Source organism: Curcuma longa, chromosome 12 (assembly GCF_044706935.1).
Source record: "Curcuma longa cultivar G26 ecotype Majalengka, Jawa Barat chromosome 12, ITB_CL_G26_1.1, whole genome shotgun sequence".
Lineage (NCBI taxonomy): Eukaryota > Viridiplantae > Streptophyta > Magnoliopsida > Zingiberales > Zingiberaceae > Curcuma > Curcuma longa.
The window spans coordinates 618,629-641,391 of record NC_133872.1 but is presented as its reverse complement, the minus strand read 5'-3'; the positions used below and the strand labels follow the sequence as shown (position 1 = coordinate 641,391).

At 37.3% G+C, this 22,763-nt stretch overlaps 5 protein-coding genes and 1 pseudogene across 5 annotated transcripts; 4 read left to right on the top strand and 2 right to left on the bottom strand.

The window, feature by feature from the left end:
* Window positions 1-1,253: 1,253 nt before the first annotated feature.
* Window positions 1,254-1,883, top strand: LOC141842680 (uncharacterized). Its single transcript, XM_074730717.1, has one exon. It carries the CDS (start codon window positions 1,254-1,256, stop codon window positions 1,881-1,883), a length of 630 nt encoding a protein of 209 aa, XP_074586818.1.
* A 392-nt stretch (window positions 1,884-2,275) lies between these two features.
* On the bottom strand, window positions 2,276-2,674 carry LOC141842646 (auxin-responsive protein SAUR71-like). The gene has a single exon (XM_074730690.1). It carries the CDS (start codon window positions 2,672-2,674, stop codon window positions 2,276-2,278), a length of 399 nt encoding a protein of 132 aa, XP_074586791.1.
* A 1,685-nt stretch (window positions 2,675-4,359) lies between these two features.
* LOC141843607 (protein REBELOTE-like) lies at window positions 4,360-11,753 on the bottom strand (annotated as a pseudogene).
* A 314-nt stretch (window positions 11,754-12,067) lies between these two features.
* Window positions 12,068-13,760, top strand: LOC141843520 (tetrahydroberberine oxidase-like). The gene has a single exon (XM_074731571.1). The coding sequence runs from the start codon at window positions 12,082-12,084 to the stop codon at window positions 13,678-13,680; it is 1,599 nt and encodes a 532-aa protein (XP_074587672.1). The 5' UTR covers window positions 12,068-12,081; the 3' UTR covers window positions 13,681-13,760.
* A 1,935-nt stretch (window positions 13,761-15,695) lies between these two features.
* LOC141842626 (tetrahydroberberine oxidase-like) lies at window positions 15,696-17,294 on the top strand. The gene has a single exon (XM_074730675.1). The coding sequence runs from the start codon at window positions 15,696-15,698 to the stop codon at window positions 17,292-17,294; it is 1,599 nt and encodes a 532-aa protein (XP_074586776.1).
* A 4,553-nt stretch (window positions 17,295-21,847) lies between these two features.
* Window positions 21,848-22,607, top strand: LOC141843391 (homeobox-leucine zipper protein HOX13-like; the record flags this gene model as incomplete). The annotated part of the gene is given in 3 exon segments (XM_074731462.1): window positions 21,848-21,998; window positions 22,001-22,146; window positions 22,301-22,607. Coding segments are annotated over 3 exon segments (423 nt in total), but the record flags the coding sequence as incomplete, so codon positions are not given.
* Between the last annotated feature and the right edge of the window lie 156 nt (window positions 22,608-22,763).

The window sequence follows — 22,763 nt, the reverse complement described above, 5'->3', positions numbered from 1 at the left end:
TGTTCATTTTTTCTTTTGAAAAAAACATTTAAAATATAAAAATGTGGAAATGGAGATCTTGATTGCTACTGAAGATAATATATAACTAGCTTAATTAATATAATTTTGGAGTTAATTATTATTACTTAATTAATCAAAGTAATGTGTTTTTTCTATCAATTGTTATTGTTTCATTAATGAAGACTTGAAAGAAGAAAAAAAGTTATAGTTGCTTAGCGTGATTGTGTAGTTAATAGGTTAATTGAGTTTTGAAATTATTTAGTTATAGCTTTAATCAACTCTTAATTAGCGAGCTTACTGTCTAACCTATGTTTTTCTTTTTCAATTATTTTCACATTGAAGTACTAAAAGAACTACTACTAATCTACTATCAACTCTAATTTCTCGCCTAGGGTTTGATTACCAATCAAAACTTGGCTTGCGTTGATTGAGTTTAATTGATTATCTTCATTGAGCTTTCAAATGATATACGTGGGCATTAAACAAGTGTTAACCTTTAGGTTAATCATCTCCTTCATTTGTTAATATCATGTTCATATGTTTCATGACTTGCTTAAGAAATAGGATTAGGCATCAATTAAGAAAAACAAGATCTCTAAATTTCTTAAGTTGTACTAGAGATATACTAAACAATTTGTATAAACGGAGATATTAATTAGCCATGAATGAATTAAGTTGTTTCAGCAACTTGACTAAATTTCTCCTATAACACTATTTAAAATTTACTTTCATAAATAAGAAAAAAAGGAGCGACTAATTATTTTTTTCCTTTTAGTTTTTTTTGTTTTTTATGAAAAAAGTTTAAAAGGTCAATAAAACAACTAGCGTACCTTGTCAAACAATGTCTAATTGGGCTCCTGGAAAGCCCAATAGGGAAGCCCAAATTAAGATCAAACATGGTTCGGTACCTTGGATTAGCGTAGAATCTAATGCCGATCCAATTCTCCTCCTTTCCCTTTTAAAGCAAGATTTAATGACGTCAATATGTCTTAATATAGAAACGGACAAATCTTTAGAAGCCGGATGGAGAATTTTTTAAGAAAAATAGCGGATTAAAAATAAAACACTGCATTTACACCAATTCGACCGTTGTCCAGGACTGATTCCAGATCTCAATTCGACCGTTACAACCCCCCTTGAAGTAAATACTATTGTTCGAATCACTACCGCCTCAAATTCCACTTCTTCCTCTTCTTCTCCGACGCGACCCTCTCCCCTTGAGAGATCGAATAATCCAAGAAGCAGTTAAGAAGATGACCGCCGGTGAATCGAGCGTCGATCCATCAGCGTCGGCTCTCCACCACAAGCCCCGCCACCCGCTCCACCAGATCGCCGAGAGCGCCACCCACAAGCTCCTCCTAAAGCAGTGGATCAAGGAGGAGGAGTTGGTCGCCCAGCGCGTCGCCCTCCGCGAGTCGCGCGTTGACTCCGTCGGCCGCGAGATCGCCAGCCTCTACTGCGCCTTCTTCGTCTTTCACTCTCTCGTCCTCCTCCTCCTCTACTCATCCGCCGCCGCGTCGCCCGCCTCCGCGTGCCGCCGCTCCTGGATCCCCTGCCTTTGCTCCTTCCTTTGCTCCATGGCGCTCGTCTGGGCCGTCCGCTATAAGGTCGACACGGAGTGCGTGCTGGAGCGGCTGCTCGAGCGGGAGCGGGAGGACGGCCTGCTGCTGGCCAAGTGCGTGGAGGAGCTGAAGCGGAAGGGGACGGAGTTCGACCTGCTCAAGGAGGTGGACGCGCTGCGGCGGGCCAAGAGCCTGCGCGTCGAGGCCAAGGGCGGCGGCGCCAAGGTGCGCAAGTGGTCTGCTCGCGATTTCGCCACCATGGTTCTCCTCGCGCTCTCCTGCGGCGTGTTAGGCCTCACCAGATTCGTGCTCTGTCAGTAGGCAGCGATCTCTGCGAAGGATCTCCATTAATTCTGCATCAAAACTTCCCCTTTTCTTATTAAAACAAGTGTTTTTTTTTGGAATTTTTTTTTTTTGGTGATGAAAGTGATTGCAGAACGATGCTCGTTCTGCTGTTATTAATTGCACCTTGTTCTGTACCGACACAGCCTCAAATTCTGAGGTGTTGCTTAATCAGATTATTGGAATCACGAGGAAAAAGATAGTGAATTTGCAGTTCTTCTGCAAGTCTTATTACCGTGGTGTGATGATAGATACTAATTTGAGTTTGAGCCAAGAGCTGCATAGGCTTTCATGGCACCCAAACCAATATTTACATGAGAAATAGCCAAAGTCGATCATCGGAAGTAGGCATTAATGTCCACAGGCGCAAATCATGAAACAAAAACGTTCGTTTCCGACGACAGCAACCACTCGTCGAATGACAGGAGCAGCTCCTCCGCCTCCTCCGCCGTCGCCGTCGCTTGCTTCCGTCTCTCTGCGTCAAGGAGCCGGCGGAAGAGCGAGGCGGGGCAGGGGATGCGGAGAACGCCGCTCTGCTCGTAGCCGTACTCCTGAGCCGACCGGCGGAGCAGCTCCAGGAAGACCGGCCGGCCCAGCAGCGCGGTCGGGACCTCGAACCGCTCCATCTCCTCCCCTACGCAAACCGGCACGTGCCCCTCCGCCGCCACCGCCGATATGGACTCCCTCCACCGCAGCCGCCGCAGCCACCGCCGACGCCGTAGGCACTCGCACTGGGGGGAGCCCACCACCTTCGACAGCCGCCGGATCATCGTCTCCCTGCGAAGCGAATTGGAGAAGTTGGTGGTGGTGTTTTTTTTTCCATTTCGCGGCGGCGCTTTATAGTTAGAAAAATTAGTTTTTTGAGTTGGAAAAAAAAAGAAAACAATAATTAAATAAGTGCATGATACGACTTTGTCTCATCCTCCACTACTATTTTTTTTTTACCAAAACATATTTCAACGATAATTTTTTCCTAAATTATTTGATCAAATGTTTTACTTTTTATTTTTAAATGTTCGAATAAAGAATAGTTTCATATAGGCAAAGAAATGTAAAGTACATTTTGATTAATTTAAGACATTATTTCTTAGAAGAAATTATATATATATATATATAATTAATTTAAATTCGTTTAGAATCTTTATAAACTATTATTGTTTCCATTAATGTCAATGTCAATATAGATTAAAAAATACGCTATTATTTGTCAATCATCTCTCCTAATTAGATAGGTAAAATTATAAGGAAAAAGAAAGAATTATGAACAAAATGGAATTAGTTAATCCTCATTAATGATTAAATTTGAATGGAGACCACCAACACTCTACATATTCAACTCACAAATGTTCTAGAATGACTAGTATTTAAATGTCAATGCTTAGTCACACTAAGTCTATAGACCTACTTTTTTTCAAATGTCAAAATTTGACATATTCAAATGTCCTCTAATTTTTGAATCATCAACATTTAGTGGTCAAATTAGATAAAACAGATTTTAGTTTTAAATAATTAAAATTAAAGAGATGGGAGAAAACAGGCCCAATAATCGAGTAAAGTAAAAAAAGTTGGGCGAGAATTTTGACTAATTATCCGGCCACATTTTCAATGATCAAATGGATAATACAAAGGAGAGTAAGTGGCATTTGTTGACAAATTAGATCATAACTTATCACAAAAACATAAATAAATACAGCCAAACAAATTCATACAATCCTTTCAAAAGATCCAATATAATATAAGGACGATAATTAATAAATAAATAAATTTAAAGTAATAAATTCTTTTATACTAGTAAAATAGAACAAAATCAAAACTTTAATTTTCTTAAATTAGTTTTTTTTAACTTTAACCAAATACTTGTTATAATAAACTCATGATTCCAGTTTTATTTTTCTACTTTATTAGAATTATATGCTTTTGTTTTTTTAAAAAAAATCCATGTTTCTAATTCATTGCACTTTATTAATTTTTGATAATTAAAAACTCTTTTTTAAAAAAGGCATGCTAAGGAAGAAGAAAGTCATAAGAAGAATATAATAATAATAAAAAAACTTTGCGTCCTGCATGTGAATTGTGATATGCTATGTCACATGAGAATGACCCGTGATGATTAAATAATAATAATCTAAATTCAAATTGATAGAGAAATTTAAATGAATTAAGAGAGATATTACAGTTTGTTGAATGATTATAGCTGAGTTGGTTACAATGGAATAAAATTATTGAAATAGACAAAAATCAAATATCAACAAAACCGAAATAATGTCCTCCTCCGTCATAGTCAATTACAACTTCTCGATTTACCTATTCACAAATAAATTATAACTTTTCGATTTACTTATTTACAGATAATCGTGAAATCGACTATATGAAATTGCTGGAGTGACGGATTTCATCTTTTATTGAAAAGAGACATTATAAGCTCTTCACCTGGCGAGGTTCCGTTCATGCACCATTATGCCTCCAGCTACTACTACCACCACTTCGGTTCGACGTACACTCAACATCTGCTTACTATATGTGACAAGGTCCTAGAATTAGCCTTCAGCCGTCAGACTAGCTTCAGAATTCACCTTCGATTTGTAGTTAGTTTAAACCTTCAGCTCAAGGAGTTTGTCTCGAGCAAGCAAGCAGCAACAGCAGGAGTAGGCATCACTCGGGAGAGAAAGTAGCAGATATCACGAGGAAGAAGAAGCAGCAGCAGCAACACCACCGTCCTTGTTTCCTGACATCGAGGTCTTCGAGCACCCATGCTTCATTGGGTTGCTTGACATGGCAGAGCAGGAGTTTGGCTTACCATTCTGTGCGACCAGCCCTGAGCAATTTCCGCAAGTGTTCGAACTGGCAGCTGGCAAAGAAGTGATCAGAATTGTGTAGCTTAAGTTTAGTTTGATCGCAAAGCAACTTGTTGATGAGTCACAAAACCTTTGGAATTAAACAGTATGCAAGAATTACAAAAATATTGAGCCAGGAACGTACTGGCCATTCTACATATAAGTGTGTGTTTGGAACCAAAATAATTTATGTTATCCGAGTGAGTGTGTTCTATATTATGCTGGCATAGAACATACTAAAAGTAGGACTTCTATCACATTTTCTCCAGCTGCAGATATAATCCAGAGATTAAATAAAAGAGGATATTGGGAAGTAAGACTGACCAGCAAAAAGTTATCCACAGATTCTTTATCTTTTGGGGAGAAGGAAGCCTCGTCTCTTTTTCTCTGAATGAAATCACTATTTTGCTGAACCTGCAGTTAGTGGAGAAGGGGGACATACACCACTGTTATCTCCAATTTGTAGTTTTAGGTTAAATGTAATTGATAAGTTGAGCACATTCAATTTCTTGAGTAGTAATATCTTTTCTTTCTGCCCCCATTACAGGTAGTAAAACAAACAGAGATCCCTTGGTTGGTACCTGGTCTATGAGTCGCTTAACAGGACAGAGGACACTTTCAAGAGATGTATTATCATGGAATCTTTTGAGAAGAATCAGTGGAATGGTCGCTAATTCAGGAAAAGATACATGGTAGCACCATTGAGAAAGATGTTCTGCCAGCAACTTAATAGCTGAAAGAACAATCTCCTGATGAAAGTCTTGTGATTTTAGCAGCTGCTTAGGCACCTATTTGACAGAAAATAGCAAAATTAAAGAATAATTAGTGAGGATGAATATTTGAAGAATGATGTAATGTAGTCATAGTAGGAGAAATAGAACAAGATTGGTTTGCACAGTGATCAGATGCAGATAAAGTCAGGGTGTATTTGACAGATTGCTTATTGAATGTGGCTCTCCATAAAAAGGTGTTGATGTGAAATGGCAAATTAACAATCACCAAAAACTGTCCAAGCATCAATCAATTAAGCAAAAGTTTAAGAATGGTAGAATCCTTGCAATAGCTACTTTTCCAATATTAGATTTGAGAACAAACTATTTATTAGAAACCGAAAAAGAAAAACGTCTCAGAATTTTAAAACAAATATGGATATTAATAATATACAAATAATTATAGTAATGTACAAACAAAAGAAAAAAGACAAAATCATGATAAACAGTATTATCATTAAACATAATATATCTAGAGTGTTTATTTTCACCTTCAATAACAAAGCAAGGTCTACACACTTTCGCTTCATTCCATCTGCATTGTTAGGCCCTCTAATTTCTAGGCAGTCGAAAAGCAAGGACTCAATCGGAATGAAAACTCCAGATGAAGAAGAGAGTTGATTCGGCATTTTAACACATTTAAACCTTAAAGGCATATATCGCGGTCCAAAAAATAAGTGAGCGATCCCTTTTATGATTCCAATAATCGAGAAAACTAACTGCTCCAGATCATAATTCTTGGAATTGCAAGAAACAAACTTAACCCACAAGCTGACACAGTTGAGATACTGCCAACTATATATCTTCTTGAGTTCATCCTGCATGCAAAACAATAAGAAAAAAGAACTGCATTTGTAAAGGTCTCTCTCTACAAGATCTTCAAAGTCAATAGCTAGTTTCTTGAAAGACCAAAAAGAAGCAATAGACTTTATACATCCAATTATGTAGAAGAAAAAATAAAACAGGGATTAATGAAATCTATCCCCTTTTGAATGTTTGAACAACTAAAAATTTTACACACAAAAAAAAAGTTAAGAGTTTGACTTTTGGCTCATTGGATCACTTTAAGGAAAAATAATCTACCTGATATCTTGAAAATTGCAGGCAGGAGAAGCCTCTTCATGCTAGAAAACATCATAAATAGTGGATTGAACATGTGATTTTTAGATTATATATTTTTCAAAAATCAGTTTAGAGAATCTCCAGTTGAACTACTAACTTTCAGGAAGTTAGTGACAGAATTCAGTATCAATGATTGCATCTGTGAAAACAAAGAAACTAATATAGGACATCAGAGCAAGCCATAAATTAAGAAGCTCTCATTCATTATAGGATATGCAAGAGAAACAATCCAACTCAGACTACTGTTAAAAGTTTTTTCTAGAAATTTGGTAAATGTTTTGTTTTCCACAATCTCAAGAAACCAGTTTAAAAAGAAATATCATGTTTAAAATTTGAATGGTAGATATCAAATGACCTTAACAAACAGAAACTAGCATTGAATCTAAAACTTACTCTAGAATGTACTATGGTTGTCTAATGGGATCTGATGGAGCCTTTTCTAAAAGCATTCTTTTTTAGATTTCTTACAAATATCAGACACCTTTACAATAAATTTGAAATTTACCATTTCCCACTACCAATCAATAAATTTCCAATTGAAATATCCATCCATTTAGTACAATCCAACAATCACATGAATGACTTAGTACAATTATAGGAGAACAAAGATTTTCAGCATGCAAATATATTTTCACCATATACGGCTACGGGCCTCATGGTGTAACTTATAAAATAAGCATAATAGAAACATAGATGTAAAGAGCTATGTGGGATTTTAGACCTTTTTCATTGTTTTAAGGGCAAGTCTCAAGATATTGGCAAGCTGCTGTATGGACACGAACACCTCTGATATGACTTCTGAATGTCTAATGAATAAGTTCCACAATGGAATTTTCCAAAAATTCAATATGTTCAATGTTTTGAGGCTCCATGAACTTGCTAGTTTTAATAAAAGCTACAAATGCTTTTGTCAGGCATGTATTGATATTGTCCAAAGAAAATTCTGAAGCAATGCCCCATAAAATTAAAAAAGAACTTTGAGACAGATCCTTGTCACCAGTAACCCACAAATGAATGGATATCTGCATCGAAATGGTGAACAAGGGAAAATATTGAAAGATAAAGATACATTTCTCAATTGTAACTAAACTTTCTTGGCTATAATATACAATAGCCAGCCTTTGGTCACACTAACTACTGAATATTGAGATATTTCTTTTGCAGCCCACCCATTTTTTGTTTTTTGTTGAAGAATGTCAAATTTCTCCCAGTGGAATGCCTTCAACTGGCCTATTATAACATATAGCTAACAAGATTATAACCAATCATGTTGCATAGAATTATATAAATAGTCTACTCTTCATAGATATTCAATATTGTTGATAAACTATGCTTTCCACACAAACTCTAGGGCTTAAGCAACAAGTCAGATTTCCTAACAGAATATTAAACTGTTATAAAATATGACGCATAGGTTTACAAGTTTGCGGCATGCCCTATAAATAAAAATGTTGAAATTTATCCCTAGTTATCATGACCTAACTGATTGTGGTAGTTGCTGGGTGCTACTTGAAGCTTTAGCAAGGAGCACGTTTGACATACCTTGATCAGTTTCTTTGTTAGGGATAGGAAAGCAGAAAATAGTAGGATTGATGATCTGAGCTGAGATAACAAACTCAAGAATATGGCTGTCTGTTTCTTGATTCAAAAGAAACAGAGAACTCCTTAGAAATGACTTGATCAGCGGTCGCACAGTTTTCCATTCTGGCTTATTTGTCATTTTCAAAATGTAATCTTTATTCAGAGAACCAGAAAACCTCAAGAGCCTACGAAAGATTCCCTCGGCTTCAGATAGAACAAACGTTAAAATCTTAGAGAAAACCTCTCCATTAGCAATATTTACTGGTGAAACTTCACCAGTGTCCAGACCATAACGACAAGCTGCTCTGAAGGCATTGAGCAGGTTGGCAAGTGCAGAGCTATTTGGCTGCTCCATTTGCAGCCAACACCATACGTCCACAGTTGAGCTTGTAATGACTTTGCTAACTTTTGAAATTTCATCCTCTATTAGATCTTCATCATCAATGCTACAGGTATCACCTTCATCATTCGAATACTACTATCACAGGTAGGCTAAAATAGCTTTAGTATGATTGCTTATTGTTCAATATACAAGTTGTAGAAAATAAACAAAAAAACTGAAAATACTAAGACAAACATACTTATACCAACTGAAGATAACAGATGCATCACATACTAGTTTAGTAATAAATTGACATAATGACCAGAAAATGCATAAGTATGCTTACTTGGTAGGCATAGCTTCACAGCTATCGAAATACATGTTCTGGCATGTCGGGTTTGTTTGGTTGTTATAGTGAAATAGCCAACTTCCAAGCATTTGGTTATCACAGGGTAGGCTACAAGCTGAAAATTAAAATCCATATGCAAGATAGGCCATAAACTGAAGCTATTTGGTCTAAATTCTGTTTGCAACTTGAAATGGCTGCATGTCACACTTGCAGGATGCATCCGCATGTCGGGTTTGTTTGGGTTTTCCTTCCTCGTCGGCGAAACCGCGAGGCTCGCCCCTCTGGCCGTCTTCCTCTGTTCCTCTCCGGCGAATCGCCGCCTCGCCCCTCTGACCGTCTTCCTCGCCGGCGAAACCGCGAGGGCCTCGCCCCTCCCTCTGGCCGTCTTCCTCGCCCTCTGGCGGCTAGAGTCTGGCCGTGACTGTGAGGCTCTCCAGTGGCCGCGGCGAGGCTCGCTCCTCTGGCCGTCTTCCTCGCAGGCGAAATCATCTTCCCTGCCGCGTTGGATCCGATTACTCCGTATTTGGGCATCTTGTTTGCAGGCTTCCTTGATTGTTGTTTACTCCATATTTGGGCGTGAAAATCTTTTCCTTTTTCCATATTATTGTTGCTGAGATTTAGCTTTTATAGTGTTTGATCCTTAAAATGAATCGTTCTGGATCATTTGACGGACTACAAAGGTAAATTATTTCTGTTTTATTATTAATTGTTAGTAGATAGTTCATTATTAGAGTAAATATTTATCTTTCAATTTTTATTATTATTTAAATATAAATATGTCTACTAAAAAAATATGATTTTGGACATACAAAACGCATGTCACACTTGCAATTGAATTAAAAGATAATACTAAAGCAAAAAGAAATTTGTCTTAAATAATACTTAGTGTCAAATACCTAGTGAAAGGATCTAACAAGGAATTAAGGCATAGATTATCTGAGATGATCACTCTGATAAAGATAAATGATTAGGAAACAAACCCATATACCACACTTAAAAATTAAAGATATTTCAGTGACAAGTGCCTAAAAAATTTGCTAGAAGAAGATATCTCATAAAAACCAAATATATAAAAAAGATTTTTTTTCCCTTTTTCCCCTTGATATTGGGTTTTAGCCAAAAGCACACATGCAGAATCTGAAATCAACATAAAACAGAGGCATGTCTGGATTTTCATTTTTTAAGACAGAATTATCTATGAAAAGAGACTAAACTAAGTAGAGTAAAATTTAATAAACAGAGTTATGAACCAAACTAGAAGAAAAATAAAATTCAAATTTATTAATAATTGTCGCAGAATCACAATTGCTGAAAGTTCTCACCTTATCACACAGTTTGGATAATTTTCTCTTCTGATTGTTTAGTCTTTGATTAATTTCTTTGTTATGTTCTAGTAAAAAAACATCGGTGCACTTTTCTGCAGATATATTGCAAAAGTTAGATAAATAAACTCATCACACAGCAGTATTGTAGTATCTGAAGGGTAAAGCAACACTAACCTTCAGAACAACTCTCCCCTTCATCTTCAGAAATATATGGGCATTCAGGATCCTGTAGAAAACTATTATCAGCATAATTTACAGCGATGAGGTAAGCAAATGCACATGCAGTATATAATAAGATCGCTTGCTGTCAAGAATATAAATTTGCACATTGCAGCAGCATGAGGGAAATTGAGATCAAACAATCACAAAAAGTAATATAATAACAGTTTAAAAGAAAAAAGTTATGTTAAAGGGTTTTCTAGTTTGAAATTTACAGAATGAATATTTAACAAATTTGTGAACAAATATTTTATACTCAAAAAATAAAAGATAGAAAAATCAACTCATCTAGAATGTCAGCAGAAATACAAATATACACTTGAACAAACTTGAGAAATATATGTACAACAGTAATGTCAATCATTCATCAAAACAAACATATGAAATTTAATACGCAAAAGAAAATTGGGGGAAAAATCAATTTTTCATTCAGCATTTATGTTATTTCTGATAACTAACTCATCCGAAGATCTAGATGAGGTAAACAATAATATTTTTCTTGCTCTCTGACAATCAAAATATCCACATAAAAGAAGCAATGACCACAATTTATCGTACAAAATAAGCTACCTCAGTAAAGGTTAGTATGGTGAGAACCAAGAATGAGGATCCAATTTGCATACCTCAGAGAGGTATCCATCACTATCTGAAACATCTTCATCAAAATCATCATCTTCCTTAATTAATAAATCACCAAGAAAACTTTTGGAAGCAAGTCCATCTGGAATCTGCTCTTCAGGATCTCTATAAGTGAGGGAAAAAAGGTAAAATTTTAACAAGTTTTAACACACACACACAAAACACTAGATAAACTAAGTTAAAGCAACAACACCCTCTTTCACATTCTTAAGGAACAAATTCTTACACAGGAATCTGCAGATCATTTTCCAACTTTTTGCTTTCTTCGAGGGAGTCATTATTTCCTGTCAAATATCAATTATTTAGCTAAACGAACCGGCAACGGGAAAGAAGAAATGCAATTAGGAAATTACACATTATTAAAAAAATTTTCCCACTTCACCCTGCAAAAACATAAAACCCCACTAATACAATAAATTTACAACATAACAACACTATCATCCAACATAACAAAGCGCGGGGACCAAGAAATGGATGACAAGTTGCATCCTTTGTGGTTCGGTTTAACCTTTTCAAGGATCAAATTTCTTCTTGAACACAGCACTGAGCTTGCGCTTCCGCTTCATCACGGATTGGAGATTCTTCTTAGCGAACTTCCTGGCCCCCCTTCCCATTTTCTTCGCCATCTTTGGTTCCAGATGACTTGGAATTCAGGGAAGCGAGGAGAGATGGCCGACGGGTCAGAAGAGGCCTTTTAGCGAATTAGGGTTTAGGACGGGAGGGGAGAACCGAGCGCGTCTCAACGTTCAAAGAAACATACTACTCCAAATGACTAAAATACCCACACAAATTGCTTCCCTTAAACGCTTTCTTAATAATAATATTAATATTTGCTTAAATGAATTTTTTTCAAATATGAACATTAAAAATATATATATTTCCCCTGCTTTACAATTTACAAATCAACCCATTATGATTTACAAAATTGAAGATCACAGTTTTGATAACTATGTGATCTTCAATTCAATCTTGTTCCCTATATCGCGTTTACGCAGTGCAACGTGTGCAGCCTTGCAATGGCGTCCGCAGTCAATTTCTCCTGTTTCCTCTTCTTCCTCCTCTGCACTTCTCACGCAGCAAATCATCAACAAACCAACTTCCTCAATTGCTTTCTTGATGCAACCGGAGGATCTTCCTCTTCTCCTTCGAAGATTTACACTCCCAACACCACCTCCTTCTCCACCCTCTTCCGCTCCTCCGTCCAAAACATCCGGTTTCTCTCCTCCGGCGCAGAGACTCCCTCCTTCATCATCCTCCCCTCCGTCGACCACGACGCCCAGGCCGCGGTCCTCTGCGGCCGACGTCACGGCATCCGCCTCCGCGTCCGGAGTGGCGGCCATGACTACGAAGGCCTCTCCTACGTCTCCTTCTCCAGTAGTGATGGCCCGTTTGCCGTCGTCGACCTCTCTGGCCTTCGCTCCATCGAGGTAGACGCCGCAGCCCGCACCGCCTGGGTCGGCGCTGGAGCCACCGTCGGCGAGGTGTACTACCACGTGGCTGCCGCCAGCCCCACCGCCGGGTTCCCTGCCGGCATCTGCTCCACGGTCGGTGTCGGCGGGCAATTCAGCGGCGGCGGCATCGGGTCCCTGCAGAGGAAGTACGGCGTCTCCGCCGACAACGTCGTGGATGCCAAGCTGGTCAACGCCGAGGGCCAGTTGTTGACCAGGGAGACCATGGGGGAAGACTTGTTTTGGGCGATAAGAGGCGGCGGCGCGGCGAATTTCGGGGTCGTCGTGGCCTACAAGTTGCGACTCGTCCCGATGCCGCCCAAAGTGACGGCGTTCTCCGTGAGCAGAACGCTGGGGCAGGGTGCGACGAGGCTGCTGCATTCATGGCAGAGCATCGCGCCGCGGCTCGCCGACGATCTATGGATCAGGGCCTTGGTGAGCGCGGTCGGCGAAGCGCCGGTGAACCGCACGATCAATGCCACATTCCAAGGCCTGTTCCTGGGGCCGCGTCGCGCTGCGCTCGCGGCCATCAAGAAGAGCTTCCCTGAGCTGGGCGTGAGGGCCAAGGACTGCAACGAGTTGAGTTGGGTGGAGACGAATCTCTACTTCGATGGCCGTGCATTTAATGATACCCGCGTGCTGTTGGACCGGCGGCCGGTGTACAACATCTCCTTCAAGGCCAAGTCGGACTTCGTGAGGGAGCCAATCTCCGAGAAGGCATGGGAGGGGATTTGGAAGGTGATGATGGAGGGGGAGGAGGAGCCTCTGGCGATGATACTCGAGCCGTGGGGAGGAAGGCTTTGGGACATAGAGGACGATGCCATTGCCTTCCCTCACAGGAAGGGGAATTTGTATAATATTCAGTACATCATGGGGTGGTTGGAGACAGAGGCGGCGGTGACGGAGAGGCACCTGAGGTGGATGAGGAGGCTCTACGACTACATGGCCCCTCACGTGTCGACCAATCCGAGAGCTGCGTATCTTAACTACAAGGATATCGACTTGGGGAGCAGCAAAGAGGAAGGCAGGACGAGCTACAAGGAGGCAAGCGCTTGGGGAAGAAGATACTTCCTGCACAACTTTGACAAGCTTGCCAAAGTCAAGGATCGAGTTGACCCGGAAAACTACTTCTGGAATGAACAAGGCATCCCTCCTTTTGCTGCTTGATGAATGCCACAAGATTACGCTTGTATTTTAATGCATTTAATATATCGATCGAGGAAGGTACCTTGGATATGTGGACATAAATGGACGTTGAATCTATCCATGCATGCGCCGGCCATGCCTGATGTCCACAAACAAATTGCAATCCAAACAAATTAATTTGGAAAAGTCAACTTCAAATAACGATTTAATTGTCGGACTCTGACTTATTAATGTTTTTCTTCAACTTAGCTGTACAAAGACGATTGTTAAATGGAAAAGTCAGGGTTAAAAAGGACAAATTTTTTATTAGACACAGTTAGAACATTAACTAGACATGCAAAGTCAGGGTTATAGAAATTAATTCAAAGTCAGGGTTAAAGAAATTAATTCAAAGTTAAATCCAAGGAAACGTATGCTATCTTGCTTTTCTTGCTAATAAAATCGGACCAGCAAGCAAAGAAATGGTATCTTACTTTTCTTTGCTTAATGAATTTTGTTCAAATATGAACATATTTTATATATATACATATATATGATATATTATACATACATCTAGATAAATAATCCGCACTCAGTATGTTTTTTTAATTTTCATTTATTTTAACTTAAATATTATAATTTAAATTCTAAATTTTAAATCTTTTATCTTAAATCTTAAAAAATAATTAACATTGAGTATTCATATATCGTTCACGGATGAGCATACAGTAAATCATCTTCCTTTATATATATATATATATATATATATATATATATATATATATATATATATATATATTTATGGTTTTCAGTATTTTATTTTTCATTGGAATACAATCACTTTATTTAATAAAATGATATGAATAACATCAAATAACAATAATAAAACAAGTTTTGTTAATATATATATTTTTTAAAATGAGCTAGTATTGTATTTTAATGAGATTTCAATTTAGTATACAAGAGTTTAAATTAATTCCAACCCAATGAGTAATTGTTATGCTTCTCGACTAAATTTTGATAAATGACTTCTTTAAATCGTATTTTGAATAGACTAGTCAACTATTTAATCATATTTTGGACGACCAATCATATATATATATATATAATATAATCTTTCAACCAAACGACATACGCAACAATTCCTAGCCAATAACTGTCCATGTTGGCGTCAAATGCACGTGTTTGAAAAATCAAACGGATACCCTTTTATTTTCAAATGATTAAAAGGGTTTTTCTTTTAAAAATTTTTATTAAAAAATACATCTATTCTTTTTATTCTCATATATCAAATATCCATCAATATTATTTTATATTATTAGTTTCTATTTAAATCTCCCATCTAATTTTTAAAGGACGTGTTGCAGTTATTATGATTTTGTAACTGTTATATTGTGTTTGACATATTTAATATTCAAAAATATGAATGAATGTGATAAGCAAAGTTAAATATGTATATATAGTAGAAATTATAATTTTATAACTATTACAATATAGATGAACCATATCAAATCTTAATTTTAATATATAGACAAGAAATAACATGAATATTATTTAATAAATTAAATATGTGTTCTATAAAATTGTAGTTGCTATACGTATGATCGAAAATTATAATTCAGAAAATAATATAATTTAGAATAATACTGATAGGTATTTAGATAAATATATACAAGTGAGATCTTTTGATAAAAAAAATAAAGTAGAATATGGCTATGGCTAATTTTTTTACTGGACATATCCCAACTTTATCCACACCCCTACATTTCAAATTACAAATCAACACATTATGAGTTATAAAGAAGCATGGTAAGAGAATGTCACGGAATGTGCCTTATAATTTGATTTGCAAATGATATTGTGTATATTTGAATTATAAACAACAATCATTTAGAGACATTTTGATAATACTTTTCAAATAAGGGATAAAATAATAATTGTAAAAGTAGAGGGCTATTTTTAAAACGTAGGGGGGGAAGGAGGGGTTTTTTGATAAATATGGTATCTTCGATCTCTATATATGGCCCGTGTTGCGCAGAGGAACATGCAAGCTTGCAATGACGTCCACCGTCATCTTCTCCTGTTTACTCTTCTTCCTCCTCCGCACTTCTCACGCAGCAAATCAACAACAAACCAACTTCCTCAATTGCTTTCTTGAAGCAACCGGAGGATCTTCCTCTTCTCCTTCGAAGATTTACACTCCCAACACCACCTCCTTCTCCACCCTCTTCCGCTCCTCCGTCCAAAACATCCGGTTTCTCTCCTCCGGCGCAGAGACTCCCTCCTTCATCATCCTCCCCTCCGTCGTCCACGACGCCCAGGCCGCGGTCCTCTGCGGGCGACGTCACGGCGTCCGCCTCCGCGTCCGCAGCGGCGGCCATGACTACGAGGGCCTCTCCTACGTCTCCTTCTCCAGTACTGATGGTCCGTTTGCCATCGTCGACCTCTCTGGCCTTCGCTCCATCGAGGTAGACGCCGCAGCCCGCACCGCCTGGGTCGGCGCTGGCGCCACCCTCGGCGAGGTGTATTACCACGCGGCTGCCGCCAGCCCCACAGCCGGGTTCCCTGCCGGCATCTGCCCCACGGTCGGTGTCGGCGGGCACATCAGCGGCGGCGGCATTGGGTCGCTGCAGAGGAAGTACGGCCTCGCCGCAGATAACGTCGTGGATGTCAAGCTGGTCAACGCCGAGGGCGAGCTGTTGACCAGGGAGACCATGGGGGAAGACTTGTTTTGGGCGATAAGAGGCGGCGGCGCCGCGAACTTCGGCGTCGTCGTGGCCTACAAGTTGCGACTCGTCCCGGTGCCGTCCAGACTGACGGTGTTCTCCGTGAGAAGAACGCTGGGGCAGGGTGCGACGAGGCTGCTGCATTCATGGCAGAGCATCGCGCCGCGGCTCGCCGACGATCTATGGATCAGGGTCTTGGTGATGGCGGTCGGCGAGGCGCCGGCGAACCGCACGATCCAGGCCATATTCCAAGGCCTGTTCCTGGGGCCGCGTCGCGCTACCCTTGCAGCCATCAAGAAGAGCTTCCCGGAGCTGCGCGTGAGGGCCGAGGACTGCAACGAGCTGAGTTGGGTGGAGTCGACTCTCTACTTCGATGGCCGTGCATTGAATAATACCCGCGTGCTGTTGGACCGGCGGCCGGCGTTCAACAGCTCCTTCAAAGCCAAGTCGGACTTCGTGAGGGAGCCAATCTCCCAGAAGGCATGGGAGGGGATTTGGAAGGTTATGATGGAGGGGGAGGAGGAGCCTCTGGAGATGATATTCGAGCCGTGGGGCGGAAGGCTTTGGGACATAGAGGACGATGCCATTGCCTTCCCTCACAGGAAGGGGAATTTGTATAACATTCAGTACTTCATGAGGTGGTTCGAGACGGAGGCGGCGGTGACGGAGAGGCACTTGAGGTGGATGAGGAGACTCTACGACTACATGGCCCCTCACGTGTCGAGCAATCCGAGAGCTGCGTATCTTAACTACAAGGACATCGACTTGGGGATCAGCACAGAGGAAGGCAGGACGAGCTACGAGGAGGCAAGCGCTTGGGGAAGAAGATACTTCCTGCACAACTTTGACAAGCTTGCCAAAGTCAAGGCTCGAGTTGACCCGGATAACTACTTCTGGAATGAACAAGGCATCCCTCCTTTTGCGGCTTAGTGAATATAATTAATTAATGTCACAGGATAATTAAATAATTACAATTATGCTTTGTATTTACAATAAATAAATTATGAAGTTCGTTGTTCTAGATGAGAAATGAGATCCACTGAATTGTTAGCATATATAATAAATTAAAGAAATAGCGTTTGAATTATTGATCATACGATACAAATAGACATAATTGATGACGTGGATTTGAAATGGAAATGTTAGGGTTAAAGAAATTAAGAAGGGCAACTTTAAGATCATACATGTATAAAACTTTCAAAGTTCAATCCAAGGAAAAGTATGCTATCTTACTTTTCAATTGCTAATAAAATTAGACAATTAATCAAAGAAATGAGAAAGAAGACCGACCAACCAATGCTTGGAACCAATTAATGGTCATTTACGATTTCTTCTGCAAAAATGTGAAATTCGTCACCTTACCGGTCCCATCCATTTACGATTTCAATCCTTGATGGAGGCATCATATTAGCAATCAATATCACAATTAAACTTCAATAAACTATAGTCAAAACTATATAGCTACTTTCATATTGGCAATATTAACGAGATAACTATAAGTTAAGCTAAAGGAGTCGATGGTAAATTAAGTTCATAGAAGCAACACCACATAAAACACAATGCAATATTAAATAAGGTATGGCCGATCCTAATAATTTTTGAGTATGAGTCTAACTTAAAAGAAAACTCTTAAATCATAATCGTGTGTTCATATTCTTTTAGTTCATAATTTTTTTTTCAAATTAAATAAATATATTAAAGATAATATACAAAATTAATCATAATAGTCAAAATATTTTTATTATAGTATTTACCTTACAGTTCAGATTTAAAAATTTCCAATCAAGTATGTATAATCAAGTTGTTAAGTAATTTCTTTAATTTCTCAATTGACAATATAATCAATTTATTCCATCTTTCTTGTGACATGGTTGATTGGAGAAAACTTTTTGATAAACTTTTACTTTGAAAGTTTTCATTCTCCACTTGCTATTATAAACGGAATAGTTAATAAGATTTTATAAACAATGTGAGCATTTGAAAAATATCTATCTATTTTATTTAAGTAATTCATTACATTAATTGTGGATTTTGCTTTTTTTTAATAACAAACACTTCAAAAATGTCAACTCGGAAAATAAATCATCTCATTAATATCAGAACAACCCATGAATCAAAATTTTCAAGATTCTTACAGCAAGAATTCAATAATGTTTAATCACCTGCATATTGTAACCTGCAGATTGAATAAAAAAAATCAAATATTTCTTTATATTTTTAAAATTGTTCAAATCGAGTTTTCATAGAAAAACAAACTTAATCGATTATAAAGAAAAAGTAGTTGATACGAAAGTATTCTACAACTGTCTGCATCACTTCTTCACTATTATTTTCACCAAATTACTTCTTTCTTAAACAACACGTTTCTCCCTAAATACAACTTCAATGTTCATCTTACTTGTCATTTCTTTAGTTTCAACCATGACCTTATGGTAATCATTTTCCCTAAATTTTTCTAGAAATAAAATAATTAATTATAAATGTTTGATAACAATTAATATCAATATTCATATATCTTCGGATTGAAGAAATTTATAGCAAGTAACAATTTGTATCAAATTAATTACAACATCAAGTAATTATGGGCCATTATTATATAATAATTTTTGTTTTCAAAAAATTATGAGTCTGAAAAAAAATCTGAATCTAATAACTCTTTTGCCTTCTAATAAATTAAACACGACCTCAGTGGCAAAACACACTAATTAATAAACTAACTTAAAGCAGGATCACGTTCTTTCACATTCTTAAAATAAAATAAAACAAAATCTTACGCTTTTACAACTTTTTTCCTTTCTTCGAGGGAGGTATTATTTCTTGCAAAAGACAATTAAATAAAATATCAGCAACTAATCTCACGTTTCAGAATAAATTAATATCAAATTATATTAACAGATAACAGGAAAGAGGGAAAAAACAATAATCGGTTGGATATTGAGGTCTTAATGGACCAATATGATTTTATAGAAAAATCAGAATGTCATCAATTGATAAAGTCGTAATTGACTTCAAAATCGAAATCTACGTTTCGTGTAGATAGATTTAGACTATTAATTTGCTCAAAATAGATTAAGGGTGAATGAGAAATTAATTATTTAAAGTCGGGCCGAATAATATTAATTATTAATTAATGTTATATATAAGGAAGTAGATGGGGAATAGTCCCATATCGAAAATTTTTGATAGATTTCCTTTCCTTATTAATGATGTTGTGTTAATAGAGTTATCACAAAAAGACTATCTGCTCTCTTCTCAGGGGCGAGCAGGTGCACTCACTTGTGAGCCCCTCACGCGCGCATGTTCGCAATGGACATTTTGTCGACGTAATTTGCACTTCGCATGTAAGCGTCAGCTCGAATAGATCATTTGATTCAGATCCGACGGCTGATGACCAAATGATAGATTTGAGGGTCACAACCCTTCCGATCTGATAGATGAGATTAAAGTGGGCTATGTGAAGGGTTACAACCCTCCAGATTGAATGATCCAGATCGATCCCGTCCAAAGAACACATCCTCTCACCCAAAGAACATTTAACCTCTTCATTTGGTATAAATAGATCCTCCAGATGCTGGAAAGATCATCGAATTCATCGATTCTCCTCGTTCCTTATGCATTCATCTCATCTAGTGCATTCGGAGTCCAAAAAGTCTACGAGAAGATTCGTTGGTCTCGGAATTTGAAGTGCTAATATTCGGAGACGTTCGTCGTTGTATCTTGAGAACGAGTTCCTGCTATCCATAAGCACCGTAGCGGAACAATATCATTTACGGATATAGTGTTGAATACTAGTCTCGATGATCCGTATCACTTTGTGTACTCCTGGAACTACCAGAAACAACATAATCAACATGTACCTTATTATTTATTTATTTTTCACTTCACCCTGCAAGAACATAAAATCCTCACTAATACAATTATAACTTTACTAGATAACAACTCTATCATTCCAACATATATAACAAAGTGTGGGACGAAGAAATGCAAGAAAAATCGCATCCTTTGCGGTTCGATTTTACCTTTTCGAGGAGTAAATTTGTTCTTGAACATAGAATTGAGGCATCGAGTTTGCTCGCCCAATTGTAAACATATTTTTAGGCCAAATTTAGGCTTTTTTATCTTAATAATAAATAAATTTCGATCAAAATTATTATAATTTTAACCAAACTACTTTAATCAATTATTTTATATTAATACAAAATTTTAATTAAAGCTGTTGTAATAATATTTGATCAAATTAAATTAATTCTCACTAAATTTCAACCATTTTAATCAATTCTTGATCAGTTTGATTTTACTTAATGTTAAAAAACTTTCATCTAAAACAAATATGATGTATATTATTTTAATATTTAAAAAAGTGCCCTCTTATCAAAAGTCGACGCATAGCAATATTAATATTTGCTTAAATATATTTTCAAATATGGATATTAAAATTATATATATATATATGAGATTGGATAAGGTTATTTTAATCAAAATAATAAATAATTTCCATCCCACGTGTTGTTATATTTTTAAAAATAAAAAATACCCAAGGTAAATTTTAACTACGCATATAAAACTGGTAATTAAAGGTAACATATAGTCATATATATATATAACATCGTCACTATAAATTTTAGGTACGGATATCAAAACTGTGGTTATTAGATATCTATACCTACATTTATATTTTACTGTCACTATAAATTTTTTTTAATATGAGTATAAGTAATATATATCTATATTTATAATATATCGTCACTATAAATTTCACTATCGGCTATATGGATCATTTTACGCCATTGAGCTCTATCTCCTATTATATCATCATCTATATTTAAATAAATTTTATCTTATTTTATTGTTGCTAACCAAGTCTTTTTTGGTCTACCTCGTCCTCGTTTGATATGCGTATTTGTCATAGTTTCACACCGCCTAACTGGGGCATTTATCGGTCGTCTAAGTACATGTCCGCATCTTTTTATGGACATGTAAACTATAAGGTGGTACGGACATGTAAAGTATCAAAATAAATACGCATGTAAAGTATCAAAATAAATACGCATGTCCGTACCACCTTAAAAAACGTGTAAGGTGGTACAGACATGTAAACTATAAATTTCACTATTATTATAAATACTTTTTAATGACATTTATCAAAATAAATTATTTTAAATATTAAAGTATCAAAATAATTTTTTTTAGATTTAAAAATAATATATATATATTATTTAAAAATAATAATATATATATTAAAATTTTAAAATAAAATTTAAAATAATTTAGAATCAAAATTTATAAATAAGACTAAATACGGATTAGTAAATATAAAATTATATTTATCTATAAATCTATTTAAAATATTTTTAAATAAAAAATAATCCATTTATAAAATATAAAATTTTAAAAGGAATTTATTAAATTATTAAAAATTTATATTATTTAAATTCATTAAAATCCTAAATAAAACCTAACCCTTCGTCCGTTCGCTATTTTTTTTTGGGTTGGCGGTGGAGACAACGGCGACTGCGGCGGAGGTAGGGCTGGGGGAGAAGAAGCGTCGGCTGAGCGTGGAGCAGGTGCGGGCGCTGGAGAAGACCTTCGAGGTGGAGAATAAGCTGGAGTCGGAGCGGAAGTTGAGTCTGGCCAGGAGATCGGCCTCCAGCCGCGGCAGGTGGCGGTGTGGTTTCAGATATGCTGCGCGCGGTGGAAGACCAAGCAGCTGGAGCTGGACTACGCAGCCCTTCGCGCTGGCTACGACGCGCTCAGCGGCGATAAAGAGGCGCTCGTCGCCCAGGTGAGCGCGATCGATCCATTCATCTTGCGATCGATCTAACCCTCGATTCCTCAGATTTGAAATTTTGATTTGGGATCAGTCAAGCCTTACCTAGTTTTAAATTTACTTTTGATTTTCTGTAGGAGCTATTGATGCTTGTTTAGTTTTGAATCAGATAGAGGGGCAAATAGCAGCAGTTAAAGAGGAAGCCTTTAGCAGGGAAGATATTCTTGAAAGGGTGCAAAAATGGTTAGCAGCATGCGAGGAGGAACCGTGGCTGGAGGAGTATAATAGGGTCTGAAATATTATTCAAATGGTAGCTTAGTCCTATATATTGTGATTTCTATATCTGTGTGATATACTGTAGGATGAGAATAGATACAATGTTGGAAGGGGAGCACACCTAATGCTTAAGTGTGCTGAGAAAGCACGCATGCTAATTAACAATATTCCAGGTACTTTGTAGACATAAACACCAAATAGAAGACTCATATTTAAAAAATCTTTCTTTTTCCTGATATGTACATCTTCATGAAATTTTCTATCTAATGTTGATTATTTGTATTTTTTAAATTTTGGTCAATGTTTATCTCAAAAATCCAATATTTCTTATCCAAACCATCCCAAAATTTACCCTT